The sequence below is a fragment of the Emys orbicularis genome, chromosome 19, assembly GCF_028017835.1.
Source record: "Emys orbicularis isolate rEmyOrb1 chromosome 19, rEmyOrb1.hap1, whole genome shotgun sequence".
NCBI lineage: Eukaryota > Metazoa > Chordata > Testudines > Emydidae > Emys > Emys orbicularis.
The window spans coordinates 2,847,501-2,864,793 of NC_088701.1; the positions used below are offsets into that span (position 1 = coordinate 2,847,501).

General features: G+C 56.9%; 1 protein-coding gene across 1 annotated transcript in view; it reads left to right on the plus strand.

Moving 5' to 3' along the window:
* Positions 1–17,293, plus strand: part of CACNA1A (calcium voltage-gated channel subunit alpha1 A) — a 191,364-nt gene that overhangs the window by 150,338 nt on the left and 23,733 nt on the right. The window contains exons 38-41 of the mRNA XM_065419170.1: positions 1,067–1,217; positions 1,860–1,987; positions 5,380–5,476; positions 13,120–13,225. Of these exons, the coding sequence (XP_065275242.1) occupies positions 1,067–1,217; positions 1,860–1,987; positions 5,380–5,476; positions 13,120–13,225 (482 nt within the window). The remainder of the gene's footprint in view (positions 1–1,066; positions 1,218–1,859; positions 1,988–5,379; positions 5,477–13,119; positions 13,226–17,293) is intronic.

Sequence of the window (17,293 nt, forward strand, 5' to 3'; positions counted from 1 at the left end):
GGGGCTGGTGCGGGCAGGGGGTGCAGCAGGGACTGGCTACGGGCAAGGGGTGCAGCGGGGCTGGCTGCGGGCAGGGGGTGCAGCAGGGGCTGGAGGCAGGGCAGGGGGTGCAGCAGGGACTGGCTGCGGGCAGGGGGTGCAGCGGGGCTGGTGCGGGCAGGGGGTGCGGGGCTGGCTGGAGACAGGGGCTGGCTGCAGGCAAGGCAGGGGCTCCCCTGCTTCTACTGCCCCGGCCCTTTAAATAGTCGCGGGAGCCCTGGGGAAGCGGCGGGGCTCCCGCGGCTATTTAAAGGGCCGGGGCGGTAGCAGCAACGGGAGCCCTGGACTTTTTAAATAGCCCCCAGAGCCCCGCAGCCCTACCCCAGGGCTCCAGCAGTGGGGCTCTGGCGGCAATTTAAAGGGCCGGGGCGGTAGCAGCAACGGGAGCCCTGGACTTTTTAAATAGCCCCCAGAGCCCCGCAGCCCTACCCCAGGGCTCCAGCAGTGGGGCTCTGGCGGCAATTTAAAGGGCCGGGGCGGTAGCAGCAACGGGAGCCCTGGACTTTTTAAATAGCCCCCAGAGCCCCGCAGCCCTACCCCAGGGCTCCAGCAGTGGGGCTCTGGTGGCAATTTAAAGGGCCTGGGGCTCCAGCCCCTGCTGGGAGCCCCAGGCCCTTTAAATTGCCCCCTGGGGAAGCCCGGCCGCCCGGTACAGCATACTGGCGGCAGCAAGGGCGCTGGGCCCTATTCAGGGGAATCGCCTGAATCGGCCTAAAGCCGGCCCTGCTGTCCTGCACCCCAGAGGTGGCTGCACCTCAGCGCCAGGTGAAGGATCCGAGTATAAACAGCCCCCGCCCCGCACCCCAGAGGTGGCTGCACCTCAGCGCCAGGTGAAGGATCCGAGTATAAACAACTGGAAAAAACCCATCCCTGTAAGCGCTTTAGGCTGAATGATGCTGTAGATGTGCCAAGCGTCATTCCTGGCACCCAGGTGCTGAGGGGACTGGGACAGAGTTGCCTGGGTTGCTCCCCCGGCCCTGCCCTGCCTTCCCAACACACATCCCCCTCCCTCTCTGTGCGGCTGCAGGAGCGCCACTGGTGAGGCCTGGCACGAGATCATGCTGGCCTGTCTGAGCGGGAAACCCTGCGACGAGAACTCGGGCATCAAGGAGAAAGAGTGTGGCAACGAGTTCGCCTATTTTTATTTTGTCTCCTTCATTTTCCTCTGCTCCTTCCTGGTGAGTCTGCGGGGAGCTGGGCAGGGAGCAACGGGGCACACGTGCGCCGCCGGAGTCGCGAGAGTGCTGGCGTGTGCGGCATGCGTGAGCTGGGTGTGCGTTGACAGGTGGATATGTGTGGCTTGGCATGTGTGCATGCTGCGTGTATGAGCTGTGAGGGTATTTGTAGGTGTGTGCACATCGGTGTGAGTGTGTGCTCTGTGCGCGCCTGGGGGAGTTGTGTTGACGTGTGTATATGTGCGTGCATAATGGCACATGCACGAGTTGTGTGTGATGACTTGTACATGTGGGTTTGCATGTGAGCAGATGTGTGCGTACGTATATGCACATTGGCATGTGTGTGCACGTGCTGTGTGAGTACACACGTGTGCACATTGGCGTGTGTGTACACAGTGTATGATGACAGGTGTGTGCATAGTGGCATGTGTGTGCTGCACGAGTAAAGGAAAGATGTGGAGTGGGAGAATGACCGAAAACGTGAGCGAGAGACACACGGAAAGAGGAGGCGTTGGAGCGCTCAGAGCCCCGCCGTGGCAAGGACTGCAGGATTTCACCCCTGGGTTCTTGTCTGCACTGGAGTACTTGTTCAGTATGCTCTGTCTGTCTGTCCCCCCCTCCACGCCCCAACCCATCCTGCTGCAGATGCTGAACCTCTTTGTGGCCGTCATCATGGACAACTTTGAGTACCTGACCCGAGACTCCTCCATCCTGGGGCCCCACCACCTGGACGAGTACGTGCGTGTGTGGGCAGAGTACGACCCCGCCGCTTGGTAAGGACCTCACCCTCATCCCGCACCTCCTGCCCCTGCCCAGCAGCTGGGGCTCCCTTCCCTACCTCCAGGGGAAGATTGGAGGGCTCGGATTTGTCCATGTCTGCGGGGGGAGCCGAGATGAGCCTCCTTGATCAGCAGAGAACTGACTTTGTGAGGGCTGGGGGAAGGGGGTGGGGAGCAGAAAGAACCAGGTCAAGGAGGAGTGGGATCTAGCTGTCAGAGCCTGGTTGGGGCTGGGTGTCAGGACTCCTGGATTCTATGCCCAGCTCAGGAAGGGGAGTGGATACCGGACCCAGGTGCCTTCGCTCTAATCCACTATTCCAGGGATGAGCAGTTACTTGGCTTGATTCAGTGCCATGGGGATACTGGGCTAGATGGCCTACTCTGGACAATCCAGCGCAGACATCGGCTCAGATTCCTGGGTTCTTGTAGGGTCTGAAGTTTCCAGGCCCATCTGGAAGTTTCTAGGGCTGGGGGAAGGGGGTGCAGGGCACCCTGGGGTCCAAGCACCATGGGAAGGAGCCATCAGCCAGCATCTCCTGAGCCGAGACCCCTTTGCAGTGGGGGGCGGGGAAGGGGTTGGATCCTAGTCAATACCCTGGTTTGCTGGGTAGCCACTGCCTTGGGTTAGTTCCTGGACAAAGATGGACAAAGCCTCCTAGAAGCAGCCCTTGTTAGTCATACAGAACAGTAAGTTATCTGCCCGGCTGCCTCCTTCCATCCCCTAACAGATCAGCGTGTCCTCTGGCCTGCAGGCAGGGGCTGTGTTCCTCCGGTGGCCAGGAGGGGCGGCACATGGAGGCCTGTCTCAGGGCTGAATGCCAGCTCTCAGGGGCAGGTGCTGCTCCCATGTGCTGGCACAGGTCAGCTGGCACGGAGATTAGAGCAAACCCCTCCCACATCGTCTGTCCAGGAGCAGATTCGGGGGAGACAGGACCAGTTCCCACTCAGCACTGACCCAGCTGTACGCTAGCGAGACCGGATCCCAAAGCTCGTCGACCCCTCCTGGGCTGGCTCTGTGTCCCCCTCGGGGCCCTGCACATGCAGGCTCTTGGCTCTTGTTGCTGTTTAATGTTTCCTTTTTCAATTTTAGGTTTTTGCAGCTGGATTCTCTTCAACCCTCCCCCCCTTCCCAAGCAAATCGAAGGGCCCTGGGGTGTCCTGGGGGCTATCCTATTATTACTGCACATTGGGAAGTGGGTAACAGCTTGCAGAAGAGATGGCTGGATGGAAAACACAGGGCTGTTTTCCTCCCACGCCCCGATGAGTCCCCAATATGCTCTGCAGAGACCCCACGCAGTCAGAGCTCGGTGACACAATCAGCACCGCCAGGGAGAGGCCGCTAGCTAGACACAGGGCGTTAGGGGATGTACCCCCACCCCGGCTCCGTGACGTTATGACTCCTCTGCCCCTGGTGTATCCTCTGGAGCCGGAAACTGCGCTGGGGCCGGGCTGGCGCTGCACCATTGAGGCACTGGAGTGGGGCGGCCTGCCCCTGCGGAGGATTCCTGGAGTGTTGTGTTTGGTTCTGTGCCATGGGGCCGCCACCCCAGGCGTTGTGCTGTCCCACGTCGTCCCTGTGCCCTGTTCCGTTTCTAGGAAATGCCCGTTGTTTCCAGGTTTAAGGTGTTTGTCTACGCTGCCAACCCTACCTGGCAAGCCCTGCCAAGCCCAGCAGGAGGAGCTCCCAACCGGCCCCCGAGTCCGATCTCGTGCCACTGGGGGGTAGACATAACCCTGCCCCCGCCTTGGCACGAGGGTCCTTTGCATATGAATGACACCCCTCCCCCAGGAAAAAGAAAGCAAAATGTCGGGTCCTGATCCCAAACCCATTGGAGTCAATGGCAGCCTTTGCATTGACTTCACTGGGCTTCGCATCAGGCCTTTGGGTCTGAAAACAGAGCAGGGAGTCTGGACCCCAGGTTCTGTCCCCAGCTCGGGATGGGATGTGGGGTCTCGTGGGTTAGAGCAGAGGGGGCTGGGAGCCAGGACTCGGGTTCTGTCGCCAATTCTGCTGATGGCTCCCTGGGTGACCTTGAATAAGTCATTGTCCCCAACCCTGCAGCTCTATGCCTCAGTTTCCCCAATAACAGACCCACCTCCCAGGACATCTTAGCCAGCTATGATCTGTCAGCTGCTCAGTAGTAGCGATTTTAACACTAGGCCTCTACTCTGCAAAGGCCAAGCACTCTCAGCTCCCACTGGAGCCCACAGGAATGCGTATCCAACCCCCCACCTCCAAGGTAAATCCAGGCAGTATTGCCTTAGCTGGCCTGGGCACCCATTCCTGGCAGCCTTGCTGTGATCTATGTGTACATGACAGTTTGTGTGTTTCTCGCCCTGTAGCATCTGCACTAACCCCCTGTATTCTTCTTGCAGTGGCCGAATTCATTATAAGGATATGTACAGTTTATTACGTGTTATATCTCCCCCACTGGGCTTAGGCAAGAAATGCCCTCATAGGGTTGCTTGCAAGGTTTGACTTACACTAAAACCTGCTAGCATCAACGGAATGAATGTTGCTTATGGTTTCTTTAATATATATATTTCAAATATATATATACACACACATCTCGGTATCCTGCACTTTTCAAGGAGTAACCCAGTCACGTCCTTAGCACACAGAATGCATACGAGGATGCCGTCCGCCCAGTACCGCATGGAGCATCTCGGTGATTTTGAACCCTTTCTGCTTGCTGTCAGCTGAAGCTAGGCACTGAGGATCTGTACCACTGTATCTCTACACACACCCCTCCACCACCCTTCGCACATTGAGTTTTTTCATCTGGGGAGGACGGAAACTGCATTGACACCTCTGCCATTTATCCCTTCCCTTCCCCTCCCCCCCCCGTCCACCACCTTCCCACCCCCCCGCCCACCACCTTCTCCAGCATTGGCAAAGAGGCGTGCTCTAAGCTAAATCTCTTTCTCTCTGTCCTGTTCTTTGCTACAAAGACGGCCGATCCTGCAGTCCTCCCTCCCAGAACACCAGGAGGAATTTTGGCTAAAGGACTCCAGGAACCCAGCAAATCACTTAAGCATGTGCCTCCACTAATTTCTCTTAAGCAAGGGCAGAATGCAGTGCCCCCTGAAGGCAATGGACAAACTGCCATTGATTTCATTGGGCAGTGGATGGATGGGAGCTTAAGTGCTTTGCGGAATCAACTGTTCCCTTCCCCCCACCCCCAAAGCTGGCTAGTTACACATAGGAATGAAAGATGTGTGAGCTCTCACTCTTTCTGCTGAGAAGCAGCAAAGTAATCTTTGCATTTTTTTCTTCCATTTTTTTTCCGTCCTTTCTTTTTAAATTGATTTAAAATATTTTTTCTTCTTTGCATCTCTCTCTTGTCTATTTTTTCGTGCCTTTTTTTTTTTCTTTCCGCTACCAGGGGCCGGATGACTTTCACGGATATGTATGAGATGCTGAGGCATATGTCTCCACCCCTTGGGTTAGGGAAGAAATGCCCACCCCGGGTTGCTTATAAGGTAGAATAAATTAAAAAGACAAAACCATGCAAATCAAATTCACTTAATTTTTTTTTAATTTTTTTTAACCAAAACATTTTTTAAAAAATCAGCCTATACAATATCTTTTTATACATTTCTTTGTGTTTTTTTTCCTTGATCAAATCTCTTAAATAGTACGGTGTGTCCGTTTGAGTCCGTTAGCATTTCATGTTTCAGAGACTCCATTATGGCAAGGCAGCTGGGGTGGGTAAGAACTGAAGTCCAAGGTGCATGTTAATTCTCTTCAAGCCCCTTTTTAAGGATTCCTTCTTCCCTTCCTTTTTTTATTCGGTGAAAGAGACATTGCTTTAAAACGTTGAATTCCCCCACCCCACCCCTGTCAAACCCTTCTCTGTAGGATGATCTGTACAGCTCTGACCGACCTGTCACGTCTCAGTCATTAAAGATTTCCTCAGTGGGTGGGAGACAGGTGGCTGGAAATTGAAAGGTTCCAGTTCAAAGCTGGACAGTGGGAAGAGGTCAGGGGTCATATATCCCTTGTGGGCCTGATCTAGAACCCATTGAAGTCAGTGGGAGACTTTCCACTGAGTTCGTTGTGCTTTAGGTCAGGCCCAGGATGAGAATCAAATAGGTTGGCCAGGGAAGGAAAGGCGATTCAGGTGATACAGCGGCACCATGGCTCAGAGTATCTGGTCCATTCCTTTCCCGGAATGATCAGTGAGGACTGATTGCAAGTCCTGGAGTGGGAGGGCACAGTAAAGGCAGTGAATTTTAAAGGGTCGCTCTCATTAGCATCAGAGGAGCTCATAGACATCGCAGTCAAGATCGGGGATCATTGTCCTTGGCGCTGTATAAACATACAGGCCAGAGTTTTCAAAACAGCTCAGCACCGATTTAGAGTCTGTTTATACAGAGACAGTGACTGGTATAATGCCCCATGTGGACCCTCGAATTCCGACATCAGAGTGCCTTTCTCTGGGTTATTTGGAACAAGCAACAGAAACCAGACAAAGGCCCTCTGATTACGGAATAAGAGTTGGGAGTTGCACTGGTGTGACACTCGCGGCATGGGTATACCAGTGTAGTTACGCTGGGAAATTGCCCCAGGTAGACGAGCGCTCGGGCACTGAAATAAGTAGCCGTATTTTCAAACATTCTGACGCCTACCCAGGAGTGAGCTGCTGAGTTCTGGCCTCATTGGACAATCTGGGTCCAGTGGTGAGTGCTGAGCACTGGGAAATCTGGCCAACGCTTAGGTTTCACCCAGTCTACCATCCATAGGCATTCCCCGTAATTTCTCAGGGATCCAGTGGAAGCTGTTTCCTTGGATGCGAAGATCCGACTGCAGTGTTTCCAACATTGCAGCTGGGGGTTAGATCCTGGAAGTGAAATTGGCTCTTGGAGGCAGCTGTGCCTAGTGATTCAGGCAGCATGCTGGGGTGCAGCAGAACTTGGTTCAGTTCCTTGCAGTGTCTTAGATTCGCTGGGTGAACATAAGCTAGTCACGGCTCTGTGCCTCAGTTTCCTCACCTTTCAAAGTATGAGAAGCGAAACACCCTCAGTGGTAGAAAGGAAATTAGATGCTTAGTTTCTTTCAAGTTTTAATCATCTCAATTGTGATTTGTAACCTAGACCGGCGATTTGTTTTCAAAATATCAGATTTGTTTGGCTTTTTTTGGCCTGACAATGACCAGTGACACCGTATTTCTGACCACAGTGCATTGTGGGAGGTCCAGCACTCTCCCGCAGTGTAGTGGTGGAAGCTGAGGAAAGGGCGCACCGGGTCTGAGCTGCTAAGTTAACTCGAGTTATAACTCAAGCATTGCCCCATCCACACGCACAAACCCCACAACTTGTCAGCTGCTAACATGACCCTTCTGTAATGTGGATGCAGGCTAGCGCTGCTCAAGTGCCGCTGATCCATTGCCGTCTCATAATTCCCCCTCATGTGCCCAGAACGGACAGACCAGTTCTCCCTCCATTCGCTGGAAAAGAATCCTTAAAGTGGCCCTGCTTATTGCTGTACAAAGAACCATGGCATGCGCCCCAGAAGTCCTAGCGACACCCACAGATATGTGGGTGCTGCAACGCGAGTGTTATGGTCGCTCTCAGTCAAGCTGGGTTGACTCCAGAGGAGTCACTTGAGTGTGGATAACTCGGGCTAACTGCAGTGAAGACCTGCCCAAGGCCTAAAGGTGTGATTTGAAACGTAGCTGAAGATGTAACAAGATCCTATTGCTGGAAGTTGAAGCTGGACAGGTGTGGATTTAGGCACACGTTTTTAACGCAGTAATTAACCGTTGGCACGATTTACCAAGGCTTGGGATGGATTCTCCAGCATTGGCCGTGTTTAAATCAAGATTGGATGTTTTTTTCTAAAATATCGGCTTGAGTTCAAACAGGAATTAATTCAGGGAAGTCCCGTGGCCTGAGTTCTCCAGGAGAGTCAAACCGGATGGTTGAAATGGGCCCCTCTGGCCACAGGATCTAGGATTGAAATTCTATGAAAAACCAGTGGGAAAGGCTGTGTGGACTTGAAACCAGGCTGGGTTTTGTTTAGCTCAAGTCAGTGACCTGGAGCGGTGGCCTCAGGGCTTGTCTGCAGAGGGAAGTTCTTGTTGAATCTGGTAGAGTGTGAATTTGGCAGTGTGGCCTAGAGGGGAGAGCCACTGCACTGCGACTCGGGAGAGCTGGGTTCCAGCTCTGCCGGGTGATTGTGGGCCAGTCGCTTCCCCTCCCTGTGCCGCAGTGATGATGAGACCGACCTCGGTGGTTACCTGCTTTGCGATCTGATGGAGAAGAGCTTGGTGGTGTTGTTATCGTTCTAGCTGCAGTGGAATAGTGATGCTACCATAGCTGTGCCGGTCACTCTCCCCACAGAGACAAGCAGAGAAATCAGTGGGATTCCACATAGGTGCAGGGCTCTACCCACGTGATCAGCTTGGCAGGAGCTAAATTCATCCCTGGGATTAAGCAGGTGAAGCTGCAGCAGCGTCAGTTGCAGATGAGTCTGCTCAGGCCAGGGCTGAACATGGTGCCAATGTCAGAGCCCAATCGCTTGTGACCTCCAGGCTCGCTCACAAGGCCTAGGGCATGCGATAGGTCTTCTCAGAATGGCTCACCCAGCAGGTGTCTTAGCTCTGGCGAGTCACCTCCTTCGAAAGCCCCTGTTCTCTGCCCGCAAAGCTGGTCCCCATCTGTAATCAGCCCTCTGGGGAACTCCCTTGTGCTGCTTTCAAAAAGATCCTCCACCAGAGACAATATTAACAGCTACTAACTTTCTCTCTTGCCCCCTTTTCATCCCCGGACTCCTTTCTCTGTCAATGCAGTTCTAACCTGTCTAGCAGCTTCTCTCCTCTTCCCGTCACATTCACTCTTTCCCATCTCTGGTTCTCCCCTCGCCTCCATTCTCTCCCCCTGCCCCCACTCCTGCCTTTCCCCCGGCTTGGAAGCTAGAACTGCCCTACAGGGCAGTTTTGGAGGGTTCCCATTTATGACTGTGGATCCATAACCCACTGCTTCCCCTTCATTGCTCCTTCAGCCACCCAGAGCTCACCGTGTCTCTCCCCCATGCGTGGTGTCCCTGTGCGTCTGTCTGTCCTTGCCCAATAGGGTTCAGCCCATTGGCAAAGTGCATTGTCCCGACACCAGGCTTGGGAAGGCTGGTCCCGGGGTGCGTTCTCAGAAGCAGAGAGTTTGGTCCTGCCCCTATCCCAGGCTGCCAGCCAGAATAGAACCTGAGTCCTTCCAGCACCTGAACCACAGGCCTCTCCCATCTGAGCCCCGCTGCTGCAGGGCCCGCCAGGATCACACGCAGCCGACTGGCCGGGTGGCAGGGGCTGCTAAGGACCAAGTTGTGTCAGGGCCTGACTCTCGCATCCACTTTAGGCCAGGTCTATGAGCTATCCTGGCAAGCCTGCCTGCTGGAGACGCAGCGCCTGCCGAGACAGCTTAGACCAGTTCCCCAAATGAAATCAGCTATATTGGCAAAAGACTTCTCTGCCGGTGTCACCATGTCTAGACGAGGGCTTTTGCCAATATAGAAATCGCGTTAAAAAAAATCACATCCCTAAGTGTTGTTACTGGGTCGGCAACATTTTCTGGCGTAAGCCTGAGCCTGGCTCCCCACGCTGACACCCGTTTAACGCCGTCAGGGTGTGGTTTTGTTACGATTCCTAGTAGGGCCACTGCTACATGGATGTGAAGGTGCCTTGTGGCTATTCCCATGTGGGAAGGGGAATAAGCCATATTGACACAAGGCGCCTTTATCTTGGTAGAATTGCATCGTACTGGTGTAGCGATATTGGGAAAAGTCACCCCCCTACATGATGTGCTATTACTAGGACAAACACTGTGTAAACCAGGCCTAAATGGGAATCAGGACTGTAGTGCCTTCGATCCCACAGTGATGGGCACTGCAGAGACACTGAAGAGAGCCCAGTGAGGTATGCACGAAGGAAAGGAGGTGTAGGTCTGAGTTCTGGGGGGCAAACAGGATGGTTTGAAGAGGCTGGCACAGCTCTGTTGGGCTCCCAGCTCTTCACATCCCTGACTGACGAAGCTATGCCAACAAAAGCCTGTAACATTAACCTGGCCTTGTCTGTGCCTCCTACTTTCTGAGCCTTTAGAGTTACGCCCAGGTCACATTTTCCTCCAGCACCACAAGGGCTGAGAACTTCCTTTTTTCTTTCGCACGAAAGCTGAGGTTGTCCCATGACTCCCAAAGCTGGGGCTTTAAGAGAGATGGCAGCATGGAGCAGCTCAGGGCAGGCAAGGGTTCTACCCTGGGACTTCATACTGGAAATTGACTGAGGTGTTTGTCCTGGTGCAACCACATCGGTTAGGGGAGTGGGTTTTAACGACTGTAGCTATAACAGTACAACTCCTAGTGTGGACACAGCTATACTGAGATAAAAGCATCTTAAACCAGTATAACTTACTGCCTTTCCCTTATGTGAATAGCTTTACTGGTATAAGCAACTTTATACGGTGCGTCCACACTAGGGGATTGTACTGCATTAACTGGACCCATCAGAAAAGGAGAAGGCTGATGTATATGATACTAGTGGAGCAACGGGACTGAGGACTCGTCTCTCTTCCTGCATCTGGGAGGAGGGTGATGTCTAGTGGTTAGAGCAGGGAATCAGGACTCCCAGGTTCTGTTCTTGGCTAGGGGAGGGAATGTGGTTAGAGGATTGAATTGAGTGTGAGGATTCCCAGGTTCTATTCCCAGCTCTGCCATTTGCTCACTTCCCCTGGCTGTGCCTCAGTTTCCCCATTTTACAGAGCTCTTCAGACGGCAGGTGCAATAGGTTTGCACCATGTTGTTTTTGCTCAGTAGCCTCTCCTCAGCCTGCCCATCAGTCCGTGCTCCTCCGCTCCCCTCACTCTATCTAAAACCTGCTGGACTCTCCATTCAGTCCACCTGGGTATCTCATACCCGCTGAGTCTTTTCCGTGCCCTCCCGTTCACCCCCTTCTCCCTTGGCTCACTCCTCCATGACAGCTGCTGTCCAGAAAACCATTGCGAGAGGAGCAGTGGTGCCCCCGCAATGGGGTCTTGGCTGATTGTGTTCCCCTCACCCGGAGCTGAGAATCCAGGCAGCTCCATCCCAGACCCAGCCTGGTCCCTTCTACCTCAAGAGAACCGTGTTATGGGCCATCCTGCCCGGTGTTGGGTGCTTGCCCGATGAGAGCACCATGCTGCACCCAGCCTTGTGGGTGACCTGGCTCTTCCAGGGTCTCTCGACAAGGTTAGTGGGTAACATGGTTTGGCCTGTCCATGTCTCCCTCCCTGCAGAGCCATGCATGTGCCAGGACGTTCTGGGAAAATCCGGGCCCATATCCTATCATGCTTTGCCATGGAGGATTGTGGGTGCTTTTCACACAGTGCAATGCATTTTGGGAAGGGCTGGCAGAGACCTGGGAGGCTGGGTGTGTCCAACCATGGATAATACCATGTCCACACCTGGATAATCAGGCAGGGTCCTGTTTGCAACTGTATCGAGGGGACCGGCAATGATACAGCAACTCCAGCCCAAGTGGGATTTGAACCTAGATCAGGGATGTGGCAAATGTCCCATGATCCGAACCACAGAGCAGTGATCAGGATCACGTAACACTATTGCTGGGGCCTTGGGGTGCCCAATCGCTGACAGGTTGAAAATACAGCACAGGTGAAAGTGTCCTGAGCCCGGAGGGGGATGATGGGGGCTACTTCCCCAAACCATGGGGCAGTGTGGAGCTGAATTAATCCCTGAAACAGCACCTCCGTGCTTAATGCTGATCTCTGCAGATCCCCGTTTTCTGGACGTCACGCTCGGGTGGACCTTCATGCTAATTTTCTTTTCATCCTCCCTGTCTGTCCTACTCCCCCTCTCTCTGTCTTTTTCCCTTCTTGTTTTGCTGTCCCACCCCCACCTTTGTCAGTTACATCCCTTTAAAGACCGGAAGAGACCCCCCCCTCCCCCCAACCCCATCTCCATATGGTCCACAGCCTTATCTTAGCTAATGCACTAACTGGTCGGCCACTGCCCAATCCAACCCTAAGCATCTTGTTGCCCAACAGCCTGAACTCTGAGGAATGCCGAGTGTCTGTCAATTTTTTCATTTCTTCCCTTTGACCCTTGAGGACGCACCCATTCTCTGCACCGAGAGCACAAGCCTGCGGGCTTCTCACTCTAGAGCAGTCTAGCCCAGAGCTATGAATGAGTCTCGACGTATTAATGCTTCCTGCCGCATGCTGCATGCCGCTGCATGAGCCCTGGCGTGGCGCTGGCTTGCCTGGGCCCTGGAAGGAACGCGCTTTGTTGGATGGAACTGGCTGCAGTGAGCATTAACTATCGCTCCCGTTTCCCTTTGCTGACGCCGAGTGCGCTGCTGCCTGGCAACGTGGACTTTGTGTTTCTTTCTTCGTTGATTTCTTTAGCTTAATTTTAATTTCTTTTAAAAGTCCGTGAGCCCTTTGGAAAGAACTCTGGGGAAGGCGGGGAGGGATGCAACCCAGAGAGCAGAGGTGGGATCTAGAGGTTGGAACAGGACTTCTGGGTTCTCTGCCCAGTTGTTGGAGGGGAGTGGTGTCTAGTGGTTAGAGAAGGGAGCTAGAAGTCAGGGCTCCTGGGTTCTGTTCCTGGCTTTAGTAGTGAATGTGGACTAGTGGGTAGTTGGGAGTCAGGTCTCCTGGGATCTCATCTTGGCTCTGGGATGGGAATGTTGAATAGTGGTTAAAGCAGGAGCCTGAGCCAGGACTCCTGGGTCCTATTCCCAAATCTGCCACTGACTCACTGTGTATAAACTGTTGCCTCAGTTTCCCCATCTCTAAAATGGGGACAATTCTGGCCCGCCCACCAGTGGCTGAGGTTTAATCCCCAAATGCCAGCAACACACTCTGAGTTCCTCAGCTGGACGGAGACAGGTATAGGCCAAGGATGCTTGTTGTAAAGGGAGTGCCTCATCCAGTGGCACTGGGCACCCACGTAGGCCCATCAGCATCCAGAAGGGATGGGGGAGGGGTGTTGGTTAGCAAGAGCTGGGGATCCCCCGAGCACTGAACCGGGTGACACCTCAGAGTTCTCCCCAGGGCTCCCCTGTTTTGAAACTCACACTGGCCTCTGGGGTGGGGGGGGCCGTGAGGGTGACGCGCTTCTGCTTGCCCCTCTGCAGAGACTGCTCCGCATGGACCTGCCTGTGGCTGACGACAACACCGTCCACTTCAACTCAACCCTCATGGCTCTGATCAGGACCGCGCTGGACATCAAGATCGCCAAAGGCAAGTGTGAGGCTCTGGGACCTGGGGCAGTGGTGTTGGGGAGCTGGCTCCTCTGTGCAGGATGGGGTCTGACCGGCAGGGCCTTGCTCTGGAGCCCCGCCTTCAAAAGGAAATCCACAACTGCTCCAGCCCTGGCCTCTCCCAGCAGGGGGCGCTGTGGGGAGCAGGGCAGGAGCATTGGCTGTGGGGGAGCCCCCAGCTACTCCAGCCCTGGCCTCTCCCAGCAGGGGGCGCTGTATTGAACAGGGCAGGAGCATTGGCTGTGGGGGAGCTCCCAGCTACTCTAGCCCCGGCCTCTCCCAGCAGGGGGCGCTGTATTGAACAGGGCAGGAGCATTGGCTGTGGGGGAGCTCCCAGCTACTCTAGCCCCGGCCTCTCCCAGCAGGGGGCGCTGTATTGAACAGGGCAGGAGCATTGGCTGTGGGGGAGCCCCCAGCTACTCCAGCCCTGGCCTCTCCCAGCAGGGGGCGCTGTATTGAACAGGGCAGGAGCATTGGCTGTGGGGGAGCTCCCAGCTACTCTAGCCCCGGCCTCTCCCAGCAGGGGGCGCTGTATTGAACAGGGCAGGAGCATTGGCTGTGGGGGAGCTCCCAGCTACTCTAGCCCCGGCCTCTCCCAGCAGGGGGCGCTGTATTGAACAGGGCAGGAGCATTGGCTGTGGGGGAGCTCCCAGCTACTCTAGCCCCGGCCTCTCCCAGCAGGGGGCGCTGTATTGAACAGGGCAGGAGCATTGGCTGTGGGGGAGCTCCCAGCTACTCTAGCCCCGGCCTCTCCCAGCAGGGGGCGCTGTATTGAACAGGGCAGGAGCATTGGCTGTGGGGGAGCTCCCAGCTACTCTAGCCCCGGCCTCTCCCAGCAGGGGGCGCTGTATTGAACAGGGCAGGAACACTGGCTGTGGGGGAGCTCCCAGCTACTCTAGCCCCGGGCTCTCCCAGCAGGGGGCGCTGTATTGAACAAGGCAGGAACACTGGCTGTGGGGGAGCCCCCAGCTACTCCAGCCCCGGCCTCTCCCAGCAGGGGGCGCTGTATTGAACAGGGCAGGAGCATTGGCTGTGGGGGAGCTCCCAGCTACTCTAGCCCCGGGCTCTCCCAGCAGGGGGCGCTGTATTGAACAGGGCAGGAACACTGGCTGTGGGGGAGCTCCCAGCTACTCTAGCCCCGGGCTCTCCCAGCAGGGGGCGCTGTATTGAACAAGGCAGGAACACTGGCTGTGGGGGAGCCCCCAGCTACTCCAGCCCCGGCCTCTCCCAGCAGGGGGCGCTGTATTGAACAGGGCAGGAGCATTGGCTGTGGGGGAGCTCCCAGCTACTCTAGCCCCGGGCTCTCCCAGCAGGGGGCGCTGTATTGAACAGGGCAGGAGCATTGGCTGTGGGGGAGCCCCCAGCTACTCCAGCCCCGGCCTCTCCCAGCAGGGGGCGCTGTATTGAACAGGGCAGGAACACTGGCTGTGGGGGAGCTCCCAGCTACTCCAGCCCCGGGCTCTCCCAGCAGGGGGCGCTGTATTGAACAAGGCAGGAACACTGGCTGTGGGGGAGCTCCCAGCTACTCCAGCCCTGGCCTCTCCCAGCAGGGGGCGCTGTATTGAACAAGGCAGGAACACTGGCTGTGGGGGAGCCCCCAGCTACTCCAGCCCCGGCCTCTCCCAGCAGGGGGCGCTGTATTGAACAGGGCAGGAGCATTGGCTGTGGGGGAGCTCCCAGCTACTCTAGCCCCGGCCTCTCCCAGCAGGGGGCGCTGTATTGAACAGGGCAGGAGCATTGGCTGTGGGGGAGCTCCCAGCTACTCTAGCCCCGGCCTCTCCCAGCAGGGGGCGCTGTATTGAACAGGGCAGGAGCATTGGCTGTGGGGGAGCTCCCAGCTACTCTAGCCCCGGCCTCTCCCAGCAGGGGGCGCTGTATTGAACAGGGCAGGAGCATTGGCTGTGGGGGAGCTCCCAGCTACTCTAGCCCCGGCCTCTCCCAGCAGGGGGCGCTGTATTGAACAGGGCAGGAGCATTGGCTGTGGGGGAGCCCCCAACTACTCCAGCCCCGGCCTCTCCCAGCAGGGGGCGCTGTATTGAACAGGGCAGGAACACTGGCTGTGGGGGAGCCCCCAGCTACTCCAGCCCCGGGCTCTCCCAGCAGGGGGCGCTGTATTGAACAGGGCAGGAGCATTGGCTGTGGGGGAGCTCCCAGCTACTCTAGCCCCGGCCTCTCCCAGCAGGGGGCGCTGTATTGAACAGGGCAGGAGCATTGGCTGTGGGGGAGCTCCCAGCTACTCTAGCCCCGGCCTCTCCCAGCAGGGGGCGCTGTATTGAACAGGGCAGGAACGCTGGCTGTGGGGGAGCCCCCAGCTACTCCAGCCCCGGCCTCTCCCAGCAGGGGGCGCTGTATTGAACAGGGCAGGAACGCTGGCTGTGGGGGAGCTCCCAGCTACTCTAGCCCCGGCCTCTCCCAGCAGGGGGCGCTGTATTGAACAGGGCAGGAACACTGGCTGTGGGGGAGCTCCCAGCTACTCCAGCCCCGGCCTCTCCCAGCAGGGGGCGCTGTATTGAACAGGGCAGGAACACTGGCTGTGGGGGAGCCCCCAGCTACTCCAGCCCCGGGCTCTCCCAGCAGGGGGCGCTGTATTGAACAGGGCAGGAACACTGGCTGTGGGGGAGCTCCCAGCTACTCCAGCCCCGGCCTCTCCCAGCAGGGGGCGCTGTATTGAACAGGGCAGGAACACTGGCTGTGGGGGAGCCCCCAGCTACTCCAGCCCCGGGCTCTCCCAGCAGGGGGCGCTGTATTGAACAGGGCAGGAGCATTGGCTGTGGGGGAGCTCCCAGCTACTCTAGCCCCGGCCTCTCCCAGCAGGGGGCGCTGTATTGAACAGGGCAGGAGCATTGGCTGTGGGGGAGCCCCCAGCTACTCCAGCCCCGGCCTCTCCCAGCAGGGGGCGCTGTATTGAACAGGGCAGGAACACTGGCTGTGGGGGAGCTCCCAGCTACTCCAGCCCCGGGCTCTCCCAGCAGGGGGCGCTGTATTGAACAAGGCAGGAACACTGGCTGTGGGGGAGCCCCCAGCTACTCCAGCCCCGGCCTCTCCCAGCAGGGGGCGCTGTATTGAACAGGGCAGGAGCATTGGCTGTGGGGGAGCTCCCAGCTACTCTAGCCCCGGCCTCTCCCAGCAGGGGGCGCTGTATTGAACAAGGCAGGAACACTGGCTGTGGGGGAGCTCCCAGCTACTCCAGCCCCGGGCTCTCCCAGCAGGGGGCGCTGTATTGAACAGGGCAGGAGCATTGGCTGTGGGGGAGCTCCCAGCTACTCTAGCCCCGGCCTCTCCCAGCAGGGGGCGCTGTATTGAACAGGGCAGGAACACTGGCTGTGGGGGAGCCCCCAGCTACTCCAGCCCCGGCCTCTCCCAGCAGGGGGCGCTGTATTGAACAGTGCAGGAGCATTGGCTGTGGGGGAGCTCCCAGCTACTCTAGCCCCGGCCTCTCCCAGCAGGGGGCGCTGTATTGAACAGGGCAGGAACGCTGGCTGTGGGGGAGCCCCCAGCTACTCCAGCCCCGGCCTCTCCCAGCAGGGGGCGCTGTATTGAACAGGGCAGGAACGCTGGCTGTGGGGGAGCTCCCAGCTACTCTAGCCCCGGCCTCTCCCAGCAGGGGGCGCTGTATTGAACAGGGCAGGAACACTGGCTGTGGGGGAGCTCCCAGCTACTCCAGCCCCGGCCTCTCCCAGCAGGGGGCGCTGTATTGAACAGGGCAGGAGCATTGGCTGTGGGGGAGCTCCCAGCTACTCTAGCCCCGGCCTCTCCCAGCAGGGGGCGCTGTATTGAACAGGGCAGGAGCATTGGCTGTGGGGGAGCCCCCAGCTACTCCAGCCCCGGCCTCTCCCAGCAGGGGGCGCTGTATTGAACAGGGCAGGAACACTGGCTGTGGGGGAGCTCCCAGCTACTCCAGCCCCGGGCTCTCCCAGCAGGGGGCGCTGTATTGAACAAGGCAGGAACACTGGCTGTGGGGGAGCCCCCAGCTACTCCAGCCCCGGCCTCTCCCAGCAGGGGGCGCTGTATTGAACAGGGCAGGAGCATTGGCTGTGGGGGAGCTCCC